Source organism: Mustela nivalis (assembly GCF_964662115.1).
Source record: "Mustela nivalis genome assembly, chromosome: 7".
Taxonomy (NCBI): domain Eukaryota; kingdom Metazoa; phylum Chordata; class Mammalia; order Carnivora; family Mustelidae; genus Mustela; species Mustela nivalis.
The window spans coordinates 95913574-95928580 of record NC_139026.1 but is presented as its reverse complement, the minus strand read 5'-3'; the positions used below and the strand labels follow the sequence as shown (position 1 = coordinate 95928580).

Sequence of the window (15007 nt, the reverse complement as noted above, 5' to 3'; positions counted from 1 at the left end):
CACCCTGTGCCCAGGCGGCGGTTCTCTGCCCAACCGCCCCAGGGCGGGCCCCTGCCCACCCCTGCAGGCGGGCCCCCCGCCCACCCCTGCCCGCGGCAGGGCGGGGGCTTACCGATGCTGCAGTCCTCCTCATCGGAGCCGTCCCCGCAGTCATCCAGCATGTTGCAGCGCAGCGAGGAGGACAGGCAGCGCTGGTTCCGGCACAGAAACTCCTTCTTGTCTTTGCAGTGGGGGGTCTGGGCCGTGGGGGGCTCTGAGGAAGGCGGGGGCTTCAGATCTGGCTATTGGCCACCCCACAGCCTCCAGGTCCACAGGGACGCCCTGCGGCTCTCTGTCAAGCTTCGGGGGATGCGGGCTAAACATTCAGAGTCCCAGTCTCCACCTCAAGACCTAGGCGCCAGGAAGCCTCCCGGGCTTTCTCCAGGGGCTTCTCTCTTACAAGGAAGGGCCCTTGGGCTCCCGGCAACGGATCTGCACCCTCCGCGGATGAAGTCCGCACTTGGCCCACTCCCCTCCACCTCCTGTGCAGCACCCAAAATATGGAGTGCCCTTCCTCCCCAGCCGGCCGGCGCCAGGCTCCCTCCACCAGCTCCCTGCTCACCACAGTCCTCCTCGTCAGTCCCATCCCCACAGTTGTCAGTGCCGTCACACTGGCGCCCGATCCACAGGCAGACGCGGTCGTTCTTGCAACGGAAGGGCCGGTTAGGAGGGCACACGAAACGGGCTGCAGCGGTGGGAGCGGATGGAGCAAGAATCAGCCAGAGGGGCGGGCCTGGAGCCCCGGGAGAGCAAGAAAGCCCCGCCCAGTCCCAGCCCGGCTCCGGCTCCTCCAGCTCACCGCACTCCTCCGGGTTTTCGTCGGAGTTGTCCCCGCAGTCGTCCTCGCCGTCGCACTTCCACGCCAGCGGCTTGCACAGGGTATTGTTGCACTGGAACTCGTCCAGGGGGCAGGTCCGCACTGGGCACCACGGCCAACAAAGAGCCAAGAATGAGCTCTGAGCCCCAGGCTGACTGTAGGGGGCGGGGTCTTGCCTCCATCCTTCCCTCCACAGGTGTAGGCCCAGAGGAATAACGGGGCAAGTAGTGGCGGGGTTGGAATGAACCCAGGCCTCCTAATTTTATACCAGCCAGGCAGCTGAGCAGAACTGCCTCCTCTGGTTATTTAGGGGAGAAGAAGCCTTTCAGGGGAAGCTTGTACAGAAAAGGTATGGAGGGCCCTCTTTGGTGGTTGTGGCAGGGCATCCGGGCCTACTCTAGTTTAACTGCAGGCACAAAGGAGGAACACTGGGCTGGGAGTCAGGAGACTTAGGCTTCCCTGACCAACCAAGGCAGAGCCAGAGTGTCTGTCCTTGGCTATCTGGATGGGGTTGTGGAATCTCTGCTCCAAGCCCCAGACTTCTCTTACCCAAGCTTCACAATGAGGCCTTGGGCCACTGAGCCCAGGCAGTCCGGCCAGAGACAGGCACTGCTTCCTGGCCCCGGGAAAGGGAGAGGAAAGTGAATGGGGACTGCCCTGTGGGACCGGTGGCATGGAGCCTGGATGGACACAGCCAAGAGGTTTCTGCTGAATTTGGGCCCAATAGGCCGCTTGACTATGTGCTGCTGTGGAGGGCACACTCCACACAGAAATGTCCCCAGAGGCCCTGTGTCTGGCTCAGAGCTCTCTCCCCGATGCCTAGGATAGTGCCTGGTACACGGTATGTGCTTCAGAGTGATTTTTTTCCTGAGCAGTGACTATAGGAGAGGACGCAGGAGTGACCAGGTGGTGGGGGTTGGGGGTGGAGGGGTAGCAGGATAGGCTTACCGCCGGTGCCACAGGCTTCCTCGTCACTGCCGTCCATGCAGTCAGCGTCTGCGTCACAGCGCCAGCGCAGGGGGATGCAGTGGCCACTCTTGCACTGGAACTGGTCCATGTCACACCGGGGACTGCAGTCTTTCTGTGGGGACACGTGCGGGCATCCTGGTCAGAGCAGGGCACCCCGGTAGCCCAGCCCTGATCCCTCCGAGGCCATCCTTCCCTTGGGCTGGTCTCCCTTCCCACCTCGTCAGACCCATCTGCACAGTCGTGGTCCCCATCGCATTTCCAGCGCCCAGCAATGCAGCGGCCATTGGCACACGAGAACTCACTCTCAGAGCAGGGCCGAGGGGCTGGAGGAAGGATAGGGGAGAGACAGGCCCCAGGAGGGTGGGCACAGGGACTCAGCCGTCGGCCAAGCAAGACCACCCATCCCCATGTCCCTGAGAGCCACAGGTGATGATCAAGATGCTCAACCAATCCTGAGCAAGCCAGCTGACTGCCCTCATGGGATTAGCTGGGTCCAGCGCAGGCTCACACTTACCCCTTTGGGGTGGACACACATGAGAGAGGGCACGGGTCCCTGGCTCTGCCCTCAGGATGGACTGTGTACGGGGGGTCGAGGGGAACAGGAGAGGAACGACACCACTAAGACAAGCACCAGGGTTTAGGGAGAGGCCAGTAAAGGATGATGGGCTGAGGCACAGGGATGGGTGGGCTCTGGGGCAGTGGCAGGGGGTATGGTGGGAGCACGGGCACATCGGAGACACCTACCTCTGCAACCCCGAGAGGACAGTGTGAAAATGGAGAGAAACATGAGATGAGGTGAAATGGCACAAACTCAAATACACGACATGGAGCGGGGTGGGGTGGGGTGAGCAGGGAGGGGGCACCTGACCCCCAGCCCTGGGAGGTTGCCATCTGCCCCGATGCCACCTGGTGGGGGCAGGGGTGCTGAGAGGGGAGGTGCCCCAACTCTCTTGCAGCAGGGTGCCTGCAGTGTGGGGTGGGGGGGGGCGGGGACATACTGCAGCTCTCCTCATCCGAGTTGTCCCCACAGTCGTTGTCATAATCGCACTGCCAGCGGCCTGGCACGCAACGGTTGTTCTTGCAGCGGAACTGGTAGGGCTCGCAGGTACGCTCATCTAGTGGAGGCAAGATCGGGGGGCAAATGTCGGGGCCGTCAGGCACGGAGTGAGGGCAGGCATGAGGGTTTCGGACAAGCGCTGGCAGGATGGCCAGGAGTGGGAGTGAGAGCAGCAAGGGGGAGGCCATGCTGCATTCTGGCTGAGATGCAGGGTCCGCAAGGAGGTTATGAGGTGGGAGAGGCTCGAGCAGGAGGAGCTGCCCAGGGGCGGGTGAACAGAGCCTTGGGTGTGGGGGGGTGGGCCAGGAAGATTCTACCCAGGTGTGTGCTGCTGAGGTGCCAGTGGGTGGGCATGGGGAATCCAAAGGGAGGTGGTGGGCGTGGGAGGTGGGGCCGTGGAAAGCCCGAGTTCTGCCCAGGCCGGATGCCCTCCTCCGAGAGCAGGTCTGGGGAGGCTCACCACACTCTTCCTTGGGCTCGTCGGAGCCGTCCCCACAGTCGTCCTCTCCATCACACTTCCAGCGTGCCGGGATGCAGCGGCCTGAGTCCTTGCAGCGGAACTCATCGACTCCGCAGGTCATCTGGGCTGCAGGGGGCGACAGTGGTGAGGCGGAGGCTCCTTGCTGGGGTGTGTTGGGGGGATCGTGCTCCGGAGCAGCAGACGCTGCGGAGGGGTGCCAGGGGTGCCAGGCCACTCACTGCAATTGGCGGGCTCATCGCTGCCGTCCACACAGTCATTGTCCCGGTCACAGACCCAGACTCGGGGGATGCAGCGCTTGGTGATGGAGCACTGGAACTGGTTGGGAGCGCAGGTCACTTCAGCTGCAGAGTGGGGGAAAGTGAGGACCTGCCTATTCCACCAGTACCACAGCACCACAGCTCGAGATCACCACCTTCTCCCTCTTCCAAGCTCTAGCTGCAGTTCCACCAGCAATTTCTTCAGAGAAAGGGACCATTTAGCTCCAGTTTTGGTGCTTTTTGTATGCACATCTCTATGCCGAGCATGATGTTTTTATGAGCAAGCCAAGTCACACCCAATACAATTTACGTTGCCCATCTAATAACGTTTCCGGAGAGCAGCGCAGCCCCTAGACAAAGCGGTGGGTAGATCTCACTGTGGATTGTTTCCATGCCAGTCTGCCCACCAGCCCGCTCCCCGCCCACAGCTTCGGGCACTCACGGCAATCCCTCTCGTCCTCCCCGTCCCCACAGTTGTCTTGCCCGTTGCAGCGGAAGATGCCGGGTATACAGCGGTTGGTGTTGGTGCACTTGAATTGGCTGGGCAAGCAGACATGGATATCTGTGGGAGGGGAAGAGGAGGGGAGGGTAACTAATGGAGGGGGGAGGGTTCAGGTGCAGGGAGGGCCTGCCCCGCCCCCGCTTCCGCCCCACCCCCTCCCCCCCGGCAGTGAGCAGTGCAGCTTCAGGGCCCAGAGCAGTTGGAGTCCAGCCCAGAGAGGAGGCTGCTGTGGGCTGAGCTCCCTCGCCCTTGGAGTGCTGTGCGAAACCTCCAAATCCCAGGGAGGGAAAAGGCGGCGGGGTGGGGAGGAGGGCAGCCGGTGTCTGGGCAGCCCTTTACCGCAGTTGGCCTCGTCACTGTTGTCTTGGCAGTCGTTGTCCCCATCACAGATGAAGGCAGGGTTGGTGCAGATACCGGTTGAGCACTGGAACTGTCCAGGGCGGCACTTGAACTCGGCTGCCAGGAAGGGAGCCTCAGAGTCAGAAGGACTGGGGCTGGGCATGGCCACTGGGAGCCTCGGAAGTCGGCTTGTTCCCACGAAGGACCTCCTTGCCACCCCTGCTCTGGGCACTTACGACAGTCCGGGGGCTCGTCTGAGTGGTCCCCACAATCATCCTCCGTGTCACACTTCCACCAGAAGGGGATGCACTTGTCGTTCTTGCACACAAACTGGAGGGCAGGTGGGGGCAAGAGGGGTTGGTGGGGATCTGGGGAACTTGGGAGGTTTTTGTTTGAGGGGCTGGGATGTTTCAAAGAAGTGGGAGGGTCAGGACATTTGGTGGGGGGCCTGAGCTGGATGGATGGAGGGGATGTGAGGTGTGCAGGAGGGCTGGGTGATGGGGTATCTGTGGGGGGGTCAGGGTGGAGGGTATTGGTGAGGGAGGGCCAGAGTTAGGGTGTAGGGGTGTTTGTGTGAGGTAACAGGTATAAAAGTATTGCTGTGGGGAGACAAGAGGTAGGCAAGAAATGTGGGGGCGTTAGCGTGGAAAAACCAGATGCGTGAGGACATTAGAGCGGGTGCTGGGGTCCGAGGAGGAGTGGGGGCACTGGTGTGGGGGGTTGGGGAGCAAGGCGTTGGTGATTGGGGGTCATGGGGAGGAGCCTCACCTGGCTTGCTGTGCAGTTGGACACACAGGTGCGCCCGTCGCTGCCCAGGTAGAAGTTGGTGGGACAGGCACACTTGTGGCCCCCGCCGGGGGACAGGAGGCACAGGTTGCTGCAGCCACCATTGTTGACCTTGCAGGGGTGATTGGGCACTGCCGGAGAGAAAGGGGCTAGAGTACAGCCGACTGGGCCCAGCGTATGGGCCACGCTCCCGGAGCCTCGGGCCTCCGGCAGAGCGTGGCCAACTCTCCCTCGTGCCACGCTTTCTGGTCTGCTGAAGGCTGCCCAGCCTACTGTATCCTGGCAAATGGCTCCAAATCCCACTCGCTTAGGAGGAGGCTGAAGCCAGAGAAGGGAGAGGTCCCTTCTAGAGGCCCCGGAATCAGGCCAACCCTGAAGCCTCGTATGCTGCCTCCCCTGCCTTTGGGGTCCCACCTCGGTGGTCCGCACCCTCAGGGGCTTGCTGCTGCAAGACTCCAGGGCTGACTGGCCCCGGGCTGGGCTGCAGCTCCCGAGAGCCCGACCACGGCCTGTCTCCAGCCCCCCAGTTTTTCAGTGTCTGACAAGCAAGTCTCAGGTGATGCTGGAGATGGGGCAGAAGGCAACCCGCCCTGCTGGGCCCCATCCCTCCCACAGGGGCCCCTGGTGCCAGGCTCCTCCTTCATCTGCTCCCACCCCTCAGCCACTCACCATCTGGCTGGCGCAGGGCGTGGAACACATGCAGGTCCATGGGCCGGTGCAGGGTGCTGATGAGGAGTGTCTTGTTGGTGCCCGTGGTCTTGTGGGCTCGGTTGATGGACTTGGTCTCCCAGTCGGTCCAGTAGACATAGTCCTCGAACAGGGTCAGTGCAAAGATGTGTGGGATATCCTGGCTCAGCACTGCAGGCCGGGGAGGGAACAGGCCCAGCAGCCGGTCGGCACCTTTCCTACCAGATGCCCTTAACCCATAGCAACCCCGTGAGGTGGGCGCTTGCCCTACTTCCAGATGGTTTGGTGGCTCCCCAAGGTCGCACAACTAATAAGTGGCAGACCTGGAACTCGAACTTGGGCCTCTGACAGCAGGTTTCTGGTCCATAATATTATAGGATTCCTGGTGCTGAAGTATCCCGACCCCAGACCTCCCACCCCTCCCTTTCTCGGGGCCCCGAGCTGTGCATAAGAAGGGACCTCTCTTTCTCCTTCCTGAGGTAGCAGATGGCAGCCTCATGCCGGCGCTTGGCCAGGGGCCATAAATTGGGGTGCTCTGGACCCCCATGCCCCTGGTGGGTGGTGTCCTCAAACCATGCCCTCAGACTTTTAATTCTACACTCTGACCTGAGGCCTGATCCACGGACTCTCAGACCCCCCCTCCCCCAGGTCCGCTGTAGGCAGGCAGCCTCACTGACCGACATGGCGATTAGAGCCGTCCAGGCTGGCAAACTCAATGTAGTCCTCACGGGCATCAGCCCAGTAGATGCGCTCGGTGACATAGTCCAGTGTCAGGCCGTTGGGCCACGTGATCTTGGTGTCCACGATGACACTGCGGCCAGACCCATCCATGCCTATCCGGCCGATCAGTGAGTGGTCACCCCAGTCTGTCCAGTACAGGTACCTGGCAGGTGGGCGGGCAGTGAGCCCCAAGAGATCCTGTGGCTGGTCCCCCCGGCAGCCCACAGGGAGGCTGGGCCTCGATGCCTGAGCACACTTCTGGCTTTTAGGGGCTCCCCCAACCCTCCTCGCCTGCGTACCCATTCTGGACGTCCACCACCAGAGCCCTGGGCTCACGGAGGCCAGAGCTGACCAGCACCGTCCGGTAGGCCCCGTTGAGCTTGGACACTTCGATGGTGTCCCGGCCTTTGTCACACCAGTACAGGTTGCCACCCACCCAGTCCACAGCCAGTCCGTCAGGGTTGCTGAGGCCTGTCCGATGCAGCACCTGTGTCAGGGGCAGGGAAGGAAGAGCTCTGGGTCACCTGGGCCATAACCCTCAGTCTCTCTGGGGCCCAGCTTCCTCCAGTGTGAAGTGAAGCAGAGCTCTGTCCCACAGCTTGGCCAGGAGGACAACAGACAGAAAACTCCCAGCCCTGGGCCTAAGGTCATCGGAGGCTCTAGGACAGGGGTCTTCAGGTGAGAGAGACCGCATCCCAAGCCCCACAGTGCCTGGGGGCGAGCATTTAAGAGAGGTTTGTTCTGAGGGAAAAAGACTAAGATGACTAGGAAAAGAGCAGGAGGAATCTCCTAGATTTTACTCTCTGAGCCTGGGGGGAGGGAGAAGCCTGGACAAGCAGAGCTGTGCAGAGACACCGTCGGGAAGGGGGAGGAAGGAAGAATTCAGTGGGATGCGTGGGGTGAAGGGGAGACGGCCTTGAAACAGAGAGAGCTCTCTGGGGAGAGACACCGGGACTCCTCCATCACCCTGGTCTGTGGAGGAGTGGGCTGCCCTGGCCTCACCTGCACGTTACTCCCGTTAAGGTGCATTCTTCGGATCATGCTGCCCTGGGTCGTCACATCCGTCCAGTAAATCATTTGTTCTCGGTAGTCGAAGTCCAAGGCGACGGCGTTGTTCAGGCCCTGGATGTGGGGGGTAGGGGAGAAGAAGGATGACAGAATCAGGACACGGGTGGCTGGAGGAGTCAGCAGGGGAGAAGGAGGGGGTTGTGCAGGGCAGGGAACATAGCTCCGGGCCTGGGGAGATGGGTGGGCTGAGGTGGGCCAGCGCGGCACCTGTTTCAGCAGCGTGTAGTTGGAGCCGTCCAGGTTGAGCCTGCGCAGGTAGTAGCGGTTGGCAAAGATCAGGAAGGGCTCCTCATCTGCAGACAGATCACCCTGGCTCAGCTGCCGGCCGGGGCATGCCCCCATAGCTCCAGTCCCCAGCTGTCCCAGGCATCTGACGCCCGCCAAGTGCCCATCTTACCAGTCACGGCTTTGCAGCTGTGGGGGTCGCCCCCACGGGGGGCGTAGCCCTCCACACACAGACACTTGTAGCTGCCGTGCGTGTTGATGCAGCGCTGACTGCAGGGGAATGTGGAACTGCACTCGTCCACGTCAGCACACGTGCGGCCGTCGTCCTTCAGGCGGAAGCCTGGGCGGCAGCGGCACTGTGGGCACAGGAAGCCTCGGGCTGGGGTTGGGCAGGGCTCGGGGCCTCCCACCCCGGAGACTGGGGCTTCAGCTCCCCCCACCCCAGGCAGCTGGCTTGGCGGGCAGGCAGCAAGCAGGTGCTGAGTTGACCCGTGCCAGGCATCTGCCTCTCGCCCCACATGACCGGCGACCGCCCTGTTTCTACGACCTGTGAGCGTTATCTGACAGAGTGGCTTGTGCTTCACTTCCAAGGCTTTCTTCACTTGGCTGTTCTCCCCCCACAGCAGCTGCCCCTTCTCAGGATCCTTTGCCAGTCCCCCCGCACCCCCTGGCCCTCCGGGTGTCTGAGTGCAGGGCTCAGGCCTTGGACTTGCCCTCTTTTCCAACTATACTCACTCCCTTGGGGATCTCCAGACTCATGGATTTTAAATGCTGTCTCTACAGTGAAAAGCCGCCCAGAGTCTGTGCTCCCTTGAGCTGGGTAGCCCACTTTCCGGCGCCTCCCTGACATCTGCTCGTCCCTCCTAACCATGGCCCTTGCCAGCTCTACCTTCCACAGAGCGGCAGAGCCCCACCAAGCACGGGTTTTTGGTTCTGTTCCTCACTGGGCCCTCAGTGCCTGGAACACTGCCCAGCAGACTAGGAGCTAATTGAGCCCTTGGTGAAGGAAGGGATGAAGGAGCCAGTGAATGAATGAAGAGGGGCCAGCAGCTCCCACCCTGGGCGGGGCTCACCTTGAAGCCGATCTTGAGGTCCTCGCAGTCCTGGCTGCAGCCACTGAGCTTGCGGCTGAGACACTCGTTGACGTGGCAGCCGTGCTCATCCGAGCCGTCCCCGCAGTCGTCCTGGCCGTTGCAAAGCAGCACCTCGGCCACACAGCGCCCGCTGCTGCACAGGAACTGCGACGAGGCGTTGCACTTGTGCTCTGTGGGGGCGGAGGCGTGGGTCAGTGGGGCACGGGGACACGGAGGGGGTCCCCCCGAGGCCAGGGCGGGGCCCACCTGAGCTGGTGCAATGCGGGTTCTTGGGGGCCTCATCACTCTGGTCGTGGCAGTCGTTTTCACCGTCGCACACCCACTGGCGGGAGCTCAGACAGCGCCCGTTGGCGCAGCGGAACTCGTTGGGGCCACAGGTGGGGTACTCTGGGGGTGAAGGGGTGGGGTGAGGGGGTGAGGCTGGGGGCTCCGGTTGGGCCCAGGGTGGAGCCCGCCCCTGCCACCACCCCGGCTTAGCTTGCCCAGCTCACCGCATTCAGGGGACTCATCGGATCCATCCGCGCAGTCCCGGTCGTGGTCACACACAAAGTGCTTGGGGATGCACTGGCGATTCTGGCACATGAATTCGCGGTCATCGCAGGTGCTGTTGTACACTGTAGATGGAGACGGACAAGGTCCCTCAACCCCCGCCTGGCCCATTGCTGCCCGTCCCTGGGACCTTCGAGCGGTCTGAGAGGTGGGATGTGCAGAGACACCCATCTGGGCTGTAGACAGGGCTCTGCCACTAGCCACCTGGGTGACCCTGGCTGAAGCACTGCCTCTCCTTGGCCTCAGTTTCCCCTTCTGTAGAGTGAGACAGTGGCCCCACTCCTCATGCGCCCCTGCCACTTACAGCAGCCAGCTGTGACGCTCTCGTCGGCACCATCAGCACAGTCCTTGTCACCATCACAGAGCCAGCGCTCGGGGACACACACATGGGTGCCAGGGCAGGAGAAGGAGGAGGGTCCACATGTCTTGCCTTCTGTTGGGGAAACCGGGAGCCCCCGAGAGATTCAGGAGCAGGCACAGCGGGCTGGGCGTCATGCTGCCCCTCCTACAGGAGGGAGTGGGGGTGGGGTGGGGTCTGTCCCTCCCGGATGCCCCTTCCTGAGCCGGCCATAGCCACTCCTCACCGCAGTGTGCCGCCTCGTCTGAGCCGTCCCCGCAGTCGTCACTGCCGTCACACAGCCACTGCTTGGAGATGCAGCGATGATTCTGACACTCAAACTGGGCCTCTGAGCAGAACTTGTCTGGGGCGGTTGGAAACCAAAGTGAGACGGGGGAGGGGATGGCAAGTCACTCTGCTGGGCAGGCAGGTGGAGGACAGATGGGAGAGACCCCAGGCATCCCTTTGTGTGGGGAGGTCAGCCTGAGCTAGAGAGTTGCCCCCTCAGGGGCCCTAGGGGCTCTTCTCCCAAGGGCACACTTCCTGGGAAGGAACTGAAAGGTCGGGCATGGACTGGGACTCCGTGGCCACAGTGGGCGGGCGCTGGAGTTGGTCACTCACTGCAATGGGTCTCATCCTCGCCGTGTTCACAGTCGTCCTCCTTGTCGCACGTCCAGCTCATGGGGATGCAGCGCCCACTAGGGCAGGCGAAGTAATTCAGGGGGCATCTGGGGCGCTTCACTCCTGGAGGGAGAGGGAGGCATGAGAGCGCTGGCTCCCTGGGGTGCCTGCCGCCTGCCGCCCGCTACACACCCGGCCCGCGGTGGGACCTGGGCAGTCACGCTCGTCGCTGTAGTCCCCGCAGTCGTTGGCACCATCACAGACCCAGCTGGGGGCGTAGCAGAGGGAGGTCCGCTCACAGGGCTGGAAGCGCACCCCTTTCACCCCCAGGCGGAAGTAGCTGCTGCAGTCGGTGGCGCCTGGTGGGGGCAGGGAAGCAGGTGACACACGATTCCCTCCACACTCCCTCCCCCGAGCTGCCCTCACACGGTATCCTTCGGGGAAGAGATGCTGTCCACCCCTTCCACTCACACTGCCCCGGGCAGGGGCCTGGGGGCAGGGGGCAGGAGCACACAGGCTGTGAGTGGGCCAGAGGGTGGGCAGAGAGGAGGAATGAGGGAGGGGCATCACTCACTGCAGTTCATCTCGTCAGAGGCGTCCTCACAGTCCACAAACTGGTTGCAGCGGCTGGAGTTCCCAACACAGGTGCCATCCCGGCAGCGGAACTCGCCCACACCGCAGGCCGTCTCTAGAACAGTCCCCACCCCGTGAACATCAGGCCAGAGTCTTCCCCGCAGAGACCAGAAGACCCCAGCCGGAACTCCTGGCCCAAAGTACTGGCCCAGCAACCTCCCCCAACCCATCCACTGTACCCCTACCCCCCCCCCACCAGAGCGCTGCAACAGATGCCCTGGGGCCTGGGGAGGCAGGGCGGGGCGGAGGCAGGCAGGCCCTGTGTGGCACTCACTGTTGCAGGGGATCTCGTCTGAGCCATCTCCACAGTCATCTGCCCCATTGCACCACAGCATGTTGGACACACAGCGCCCGTTGTTGCACTGGCGGAAGGTCTTCTTGCAGCGGCGGGAGTCTGGGGAGGGGAGCGGGCCACCAGTCAGCAGCAGCTCTGGGAAGGTAGCCTCCTGAGGCCTTGACAACCCGCTCAGCCCGGCTCTGGGCTTGGCCCAGGGTTGGCCATGGCTCTGCCCTTCACGACCACCCTAGACTCCTCAGCCACAGTGGGTCAGGGAGATTTTGCAGCCCTCACTTGCACGCCTGGTCCTGCTGGGGGCTGGAGATCCTGGAGGGCCGGAGGAAGGGAGGTGGGCTGGGGCACTGGGGCCGGAGGAGGCACTTACTGCAGTAGGATGGCTTCTCGTCAGATTTGTCCTTGCAGTGGGAGACGCCGTCACAAGTCAGGCTGAAGTTGATGCATTCACCATTGGCACACTCGAACTCATCTTGTGCCCGGCAAGAGGAGTTCACGGCTGGCGAGAATGTGGGGTGAGTGTCCTGAGCCAGGGCCCTGGGGCCTGGAACGTCTCTACCCATCAGCCCCCGGAACTGAGGTCATCCTGAGTCCCTCCTTGGTAAAAGGTTTCGGGGGGTCGAGCTTTTGGGAGTCTGGGTGGAGATGGCGCCAGTATGTGCCCAGGGTCCCCCACCAGTGTCCCCCTCCTTCATCCCCTCTCTCACCGCGGCAGGTGAGGTCCTCTTGGAGGATGCGGCCTCCTCGGCAAGAACAGTTGACGTGGCCTTGGTGAGTGAGCAGACACAGGTCCTGGCAGCCACCATTGTTGACGCGGCAAGGGGAGAGCTCGCCTGAAACAGGGACAGACGACAGTGGGCTAGGAGTGTTCGCAGCTGTGCACACACAGGAGGCCCCCACCCACTCACACAGCTTCATGGAGCTTCCTAGCCCTGGGCCTGTGGCATAGCGGCACATGGCTGGGGGAGCAGAAAAGGCACTACAGGTGGGCCAGGGGGAGTGTCTGGGGTGGGCCTGGGGCAGAGGGGGGTGTGTGCTCTCAGGAGTAAGAGTGAGAGGCCTGGGAAAGCTACGGATCTGGGTGAGGGCCACTGGGCAAGGCCGGGGCACGGGCACGCGCACGTAGAGCATGAGGTAGGCAGAGCCTGGGATGCGTGTGACCAGGCTCTGGGGCATGTGTGGTCCTGGGGGTGGAGAAGGACTAGGGCATGCGCTGGGGTGTCCAACGATTCAGGTGAAACCATTGTGGGGTGGTATGAATGTGTGTAGGTGTGTGTGTGGGAGGGAGCTGGAGTAGAGGGGTGGTAGGTGTCTTGGAGTTTCTTGGGGACTGTGTGTACAAGGTGTGTGTACAAGTGGATGTCCGCATGTGTGTGTACATGCTGGCACCATGGGCGGGAGAGCAAGGCTGGTGGCAGTGGCCCCACTCACAGCTGTTGGTGTCATTGGCCACGGCGATGATGCCCATGGGCTGCTGGGGGATGTCCACGCGCAGTAGCTTCATGTCGCTGCCCACGTACTTGTTGGCGCGCTGCACGGCTCGCCGCACCCAGTCAGTCCAGAAGATGTGCTCCCCGTACACAGCCAGCCCGAAGGGGTGGACTGGCTCCGACTTCAGGATCACCTGTGGCACCAGCACCAGGCCCATCACAGGTGGGCTCAGGTCTCCTGCCCCAACTCCGCCCCATGGCAGCTGGCCCCAGGGACGAGGGCGCCTGGCCTTGGCCCAGATCCCTGGATGCAGCTGGGAGGGGGAAGGACCCACAGAGACATCTTGCCTTTTCCTCCCTAAACCGATGAGGAAGCCAAGCCTGGACAGGATGGGGGCCGCACGAGGCCACACAGCTAAGGGGCCGTGGCATTGCCTCATTCTCCCCCCAAATCTTCCCACTCTGCAGCCTGATCTCCTGCTGGGGCAATCCCTTTCTTGGCTGACCCGCTGCCCCCTGAGCCCAGCCCACCTCGAGCCCCATTCCGCCGGCCCCCCGACTCACATAGCGGTGAGAGCCGTCATACTCGCACCGCTCGATCTTGTCCAGGGTGGCGTCGGAGAAGTAGAGCTTCTCGGCCCGGTGGTCAATGGCCAGGCCGTTGGGAGTACGGATGTCCTTCTCGATGAGAGTCAGGACGTTGGCTCCCGACAGGGCTGCCCGCATGATGCTGGGGTGCTGCTCGTTCCAGTTGGTCCAGAACATCAGGCTGGGGGAAGGGAAGGCCCCGGGGGTCAGGAGTCAAATCCAGGGAGTCTGCCACAGAGGGCTCGGTCGAGGGCCAAGAGTTGACCAGAACCCAAGGGTTAGCCAGGGTGTGAGGCAGACGCCCACAACCCAGGCGGATTCATAGTCACTAAGGCCAACATGGCCCGGGTCCCAGAGGGCCAGGCTGCCACAGGGTCGCTGTGTGGGTGTGTGTGCACACGGATTTCTCGGTGTCTGGGAAGTGACCGTCTGCGTTTACTGAGAGACGATGGCGTAGCAAGTAAGGCAGGCTCTGGGCTCCCATCCAAGCTCTGCCACTTACCAGTGAGGAACCTCAGCAAGTGACTTAACTTCTCTGTGCCTCAGTTTCCTTCTCCAGGAGGCAGGGATAATACTACACCTGCCTCATAGGTGGTTTAAGGATTCAGAGTTAATGTTTACCTAATTACAGCTGGTAAAATGCCACATGACTATTTCCCATTAGGTTCTTAACTGTTTGCCTGGCATCTGGGAAACACTTGTGAGTGTCTCATATATGCCCGTGCTGGGGACACATGGACCCCACCCTCAAGGAGTTCTTGAAAATCACCCTCTCTGTCATTTCAGGCTTTTGCCTATCTGGAGTCTGAGCCCCAGTTCTGCCCCTTACTAGCTCTGACCTTGAACCAGCCTCTTGTCTTTGCACATTTGCTTCCTCTCGGTAAAGGAGGTGGTGGGATCTGGCCATGCTCAGCTCCCTTTGGGGGTGGGGAGGCTCCGGAGCTGGGAGTGCCTCACTTCCAGACTGCTCAGCCACTGTGCTAGGTGTGACAGTGTGATCCTCTGACCACCTGCTCTGGATCTTGACCCCTGGGTCCTCTGTCCTGGAGATTCACACTCAGTTAGGCCTGGGGCCGGGCTGAGGAACCGCACTTTCCTGCATTTCCCAGACAAGCTGCATGCACCCTGGAGTTGGAGAACCATCTAGCAGCAGAGTCAGTTCTGTTTCCCAGCTTCCTCACGGCAACTGCCCCTGCCTCCCGGCCTGAGGGTTCCACATTGTCCGCCCTCTGCTGCTCAGGACGCAAGGCGTCTGCTGCTCGTGGACTTGTCTCCTCAAACCTCTCCAGGCTTGTCTTTTTTTTTCAAATAATGTCTACACCCCATGTGGGGCTTGGACTCGCAACCCCAAGATCAATTTTAGTATATGTGCTGCCGAAGCGAGCACACAACCCCAAGATCAAGAGTCGCGTGCTTTACCGACTGAACTGGCCAGGTGTCCCCAGGGTCTCTCTCTTTTTAACACCCCCTCCCCACTCAGTTTGAGCTGAGGCCTCCTGCTGCTATGCTCCGGTGG

General features: G+C 61.9%; 1 protein-coding gene across 1 annotated transcript in view; it reads right to left on the bottom strand.

Moving 5' to 3' along the window:
• Positions 1-15007, bottom strand: part of LRP1 (LDL receptor related protein 1) — a 79745-nt gene that overhangs the window by 7449 nt on the left and 57289 nt on the right. Inside the window, exons 43-73 of the mRNA XM_082741862.1 lie at positions 13468-13672; positions 12905-13097; positions 12181-12306; positions 11844-11972; positions 11456-11575; positions 11123-11236; positions 10758-10907; positions 10549-10671; positions 10175-10291; positions 9895-10023; positions 9533-9655; positions 9288-9428; positions 9021-9211; positions 8120-8303; positions 7930-8015; positions 7657-7776; positions 6954-7141; positions 6612-6817; positions 5917-6105; positions 5230-5378; positions 4698-4791; positions 4462-4578; positions 4063-4182; positions 3582-3704; positions 3343-3468; positions 2824-2940; positions 2042-2148; positions 1805-1937; positions 839-958; positions 602-724; positions 113-253 (exon numbers count right to left, since the gene is read on the bottom strand). Of these exons, the coding sequence (XP_082597988.1) occupies positions 113-253; positions 602-724; positions 839-958; positions 1805-1937; positions 2042-2148; positions 2824-2940; positions 3343-3468; positions 3582-3704; positions 4063-4182; positions 4462-4578; positions 4698-4791; positions 5230-5378; positions 5917-6105; positions 6612-6817; positions 6954-7141; positions 7657-7776; positions 7930-8015; positions 8120-8303; positions 9021-9211; positions 9288-9428; positions 9533-9655; positions 9895-10023; positions 10175-10291; positions 10549-10671; positions 10758-10907; positions 11123-11236; positions 11456-11575; positions 11844-11972; positions 12181-12306; positions 12905-13097; positions 13468-13672 (4304 nt within the window). The remainder of the gene's footprint in view (positions 1-112; positions 254-601; positions 725-838; positions 959-1804; positions 1938-2041; positions 2149-2823; positions 2941-3342; positions 3469-3581; positions 3705-4062; positions 4183-4461; positions 4579-4697; positions 4792-5229; positions 5379-5916; positions 6106-6611; positions 6818-6953; positions 7142-7656; positions 7777-7929; positions 8016-8119; positions 8304-9020; positions 9212-9287; positions 9429-9532; positions 9656-9894; positions 10024-10174; positions 10292-10548; positions 10672-10757; positions 10908-11122; positions 11237-11455; positions 11576-11843; positions 11973-12180; positions 12307-12904; positions 13098-13467; positions 13673-15007) is intronic.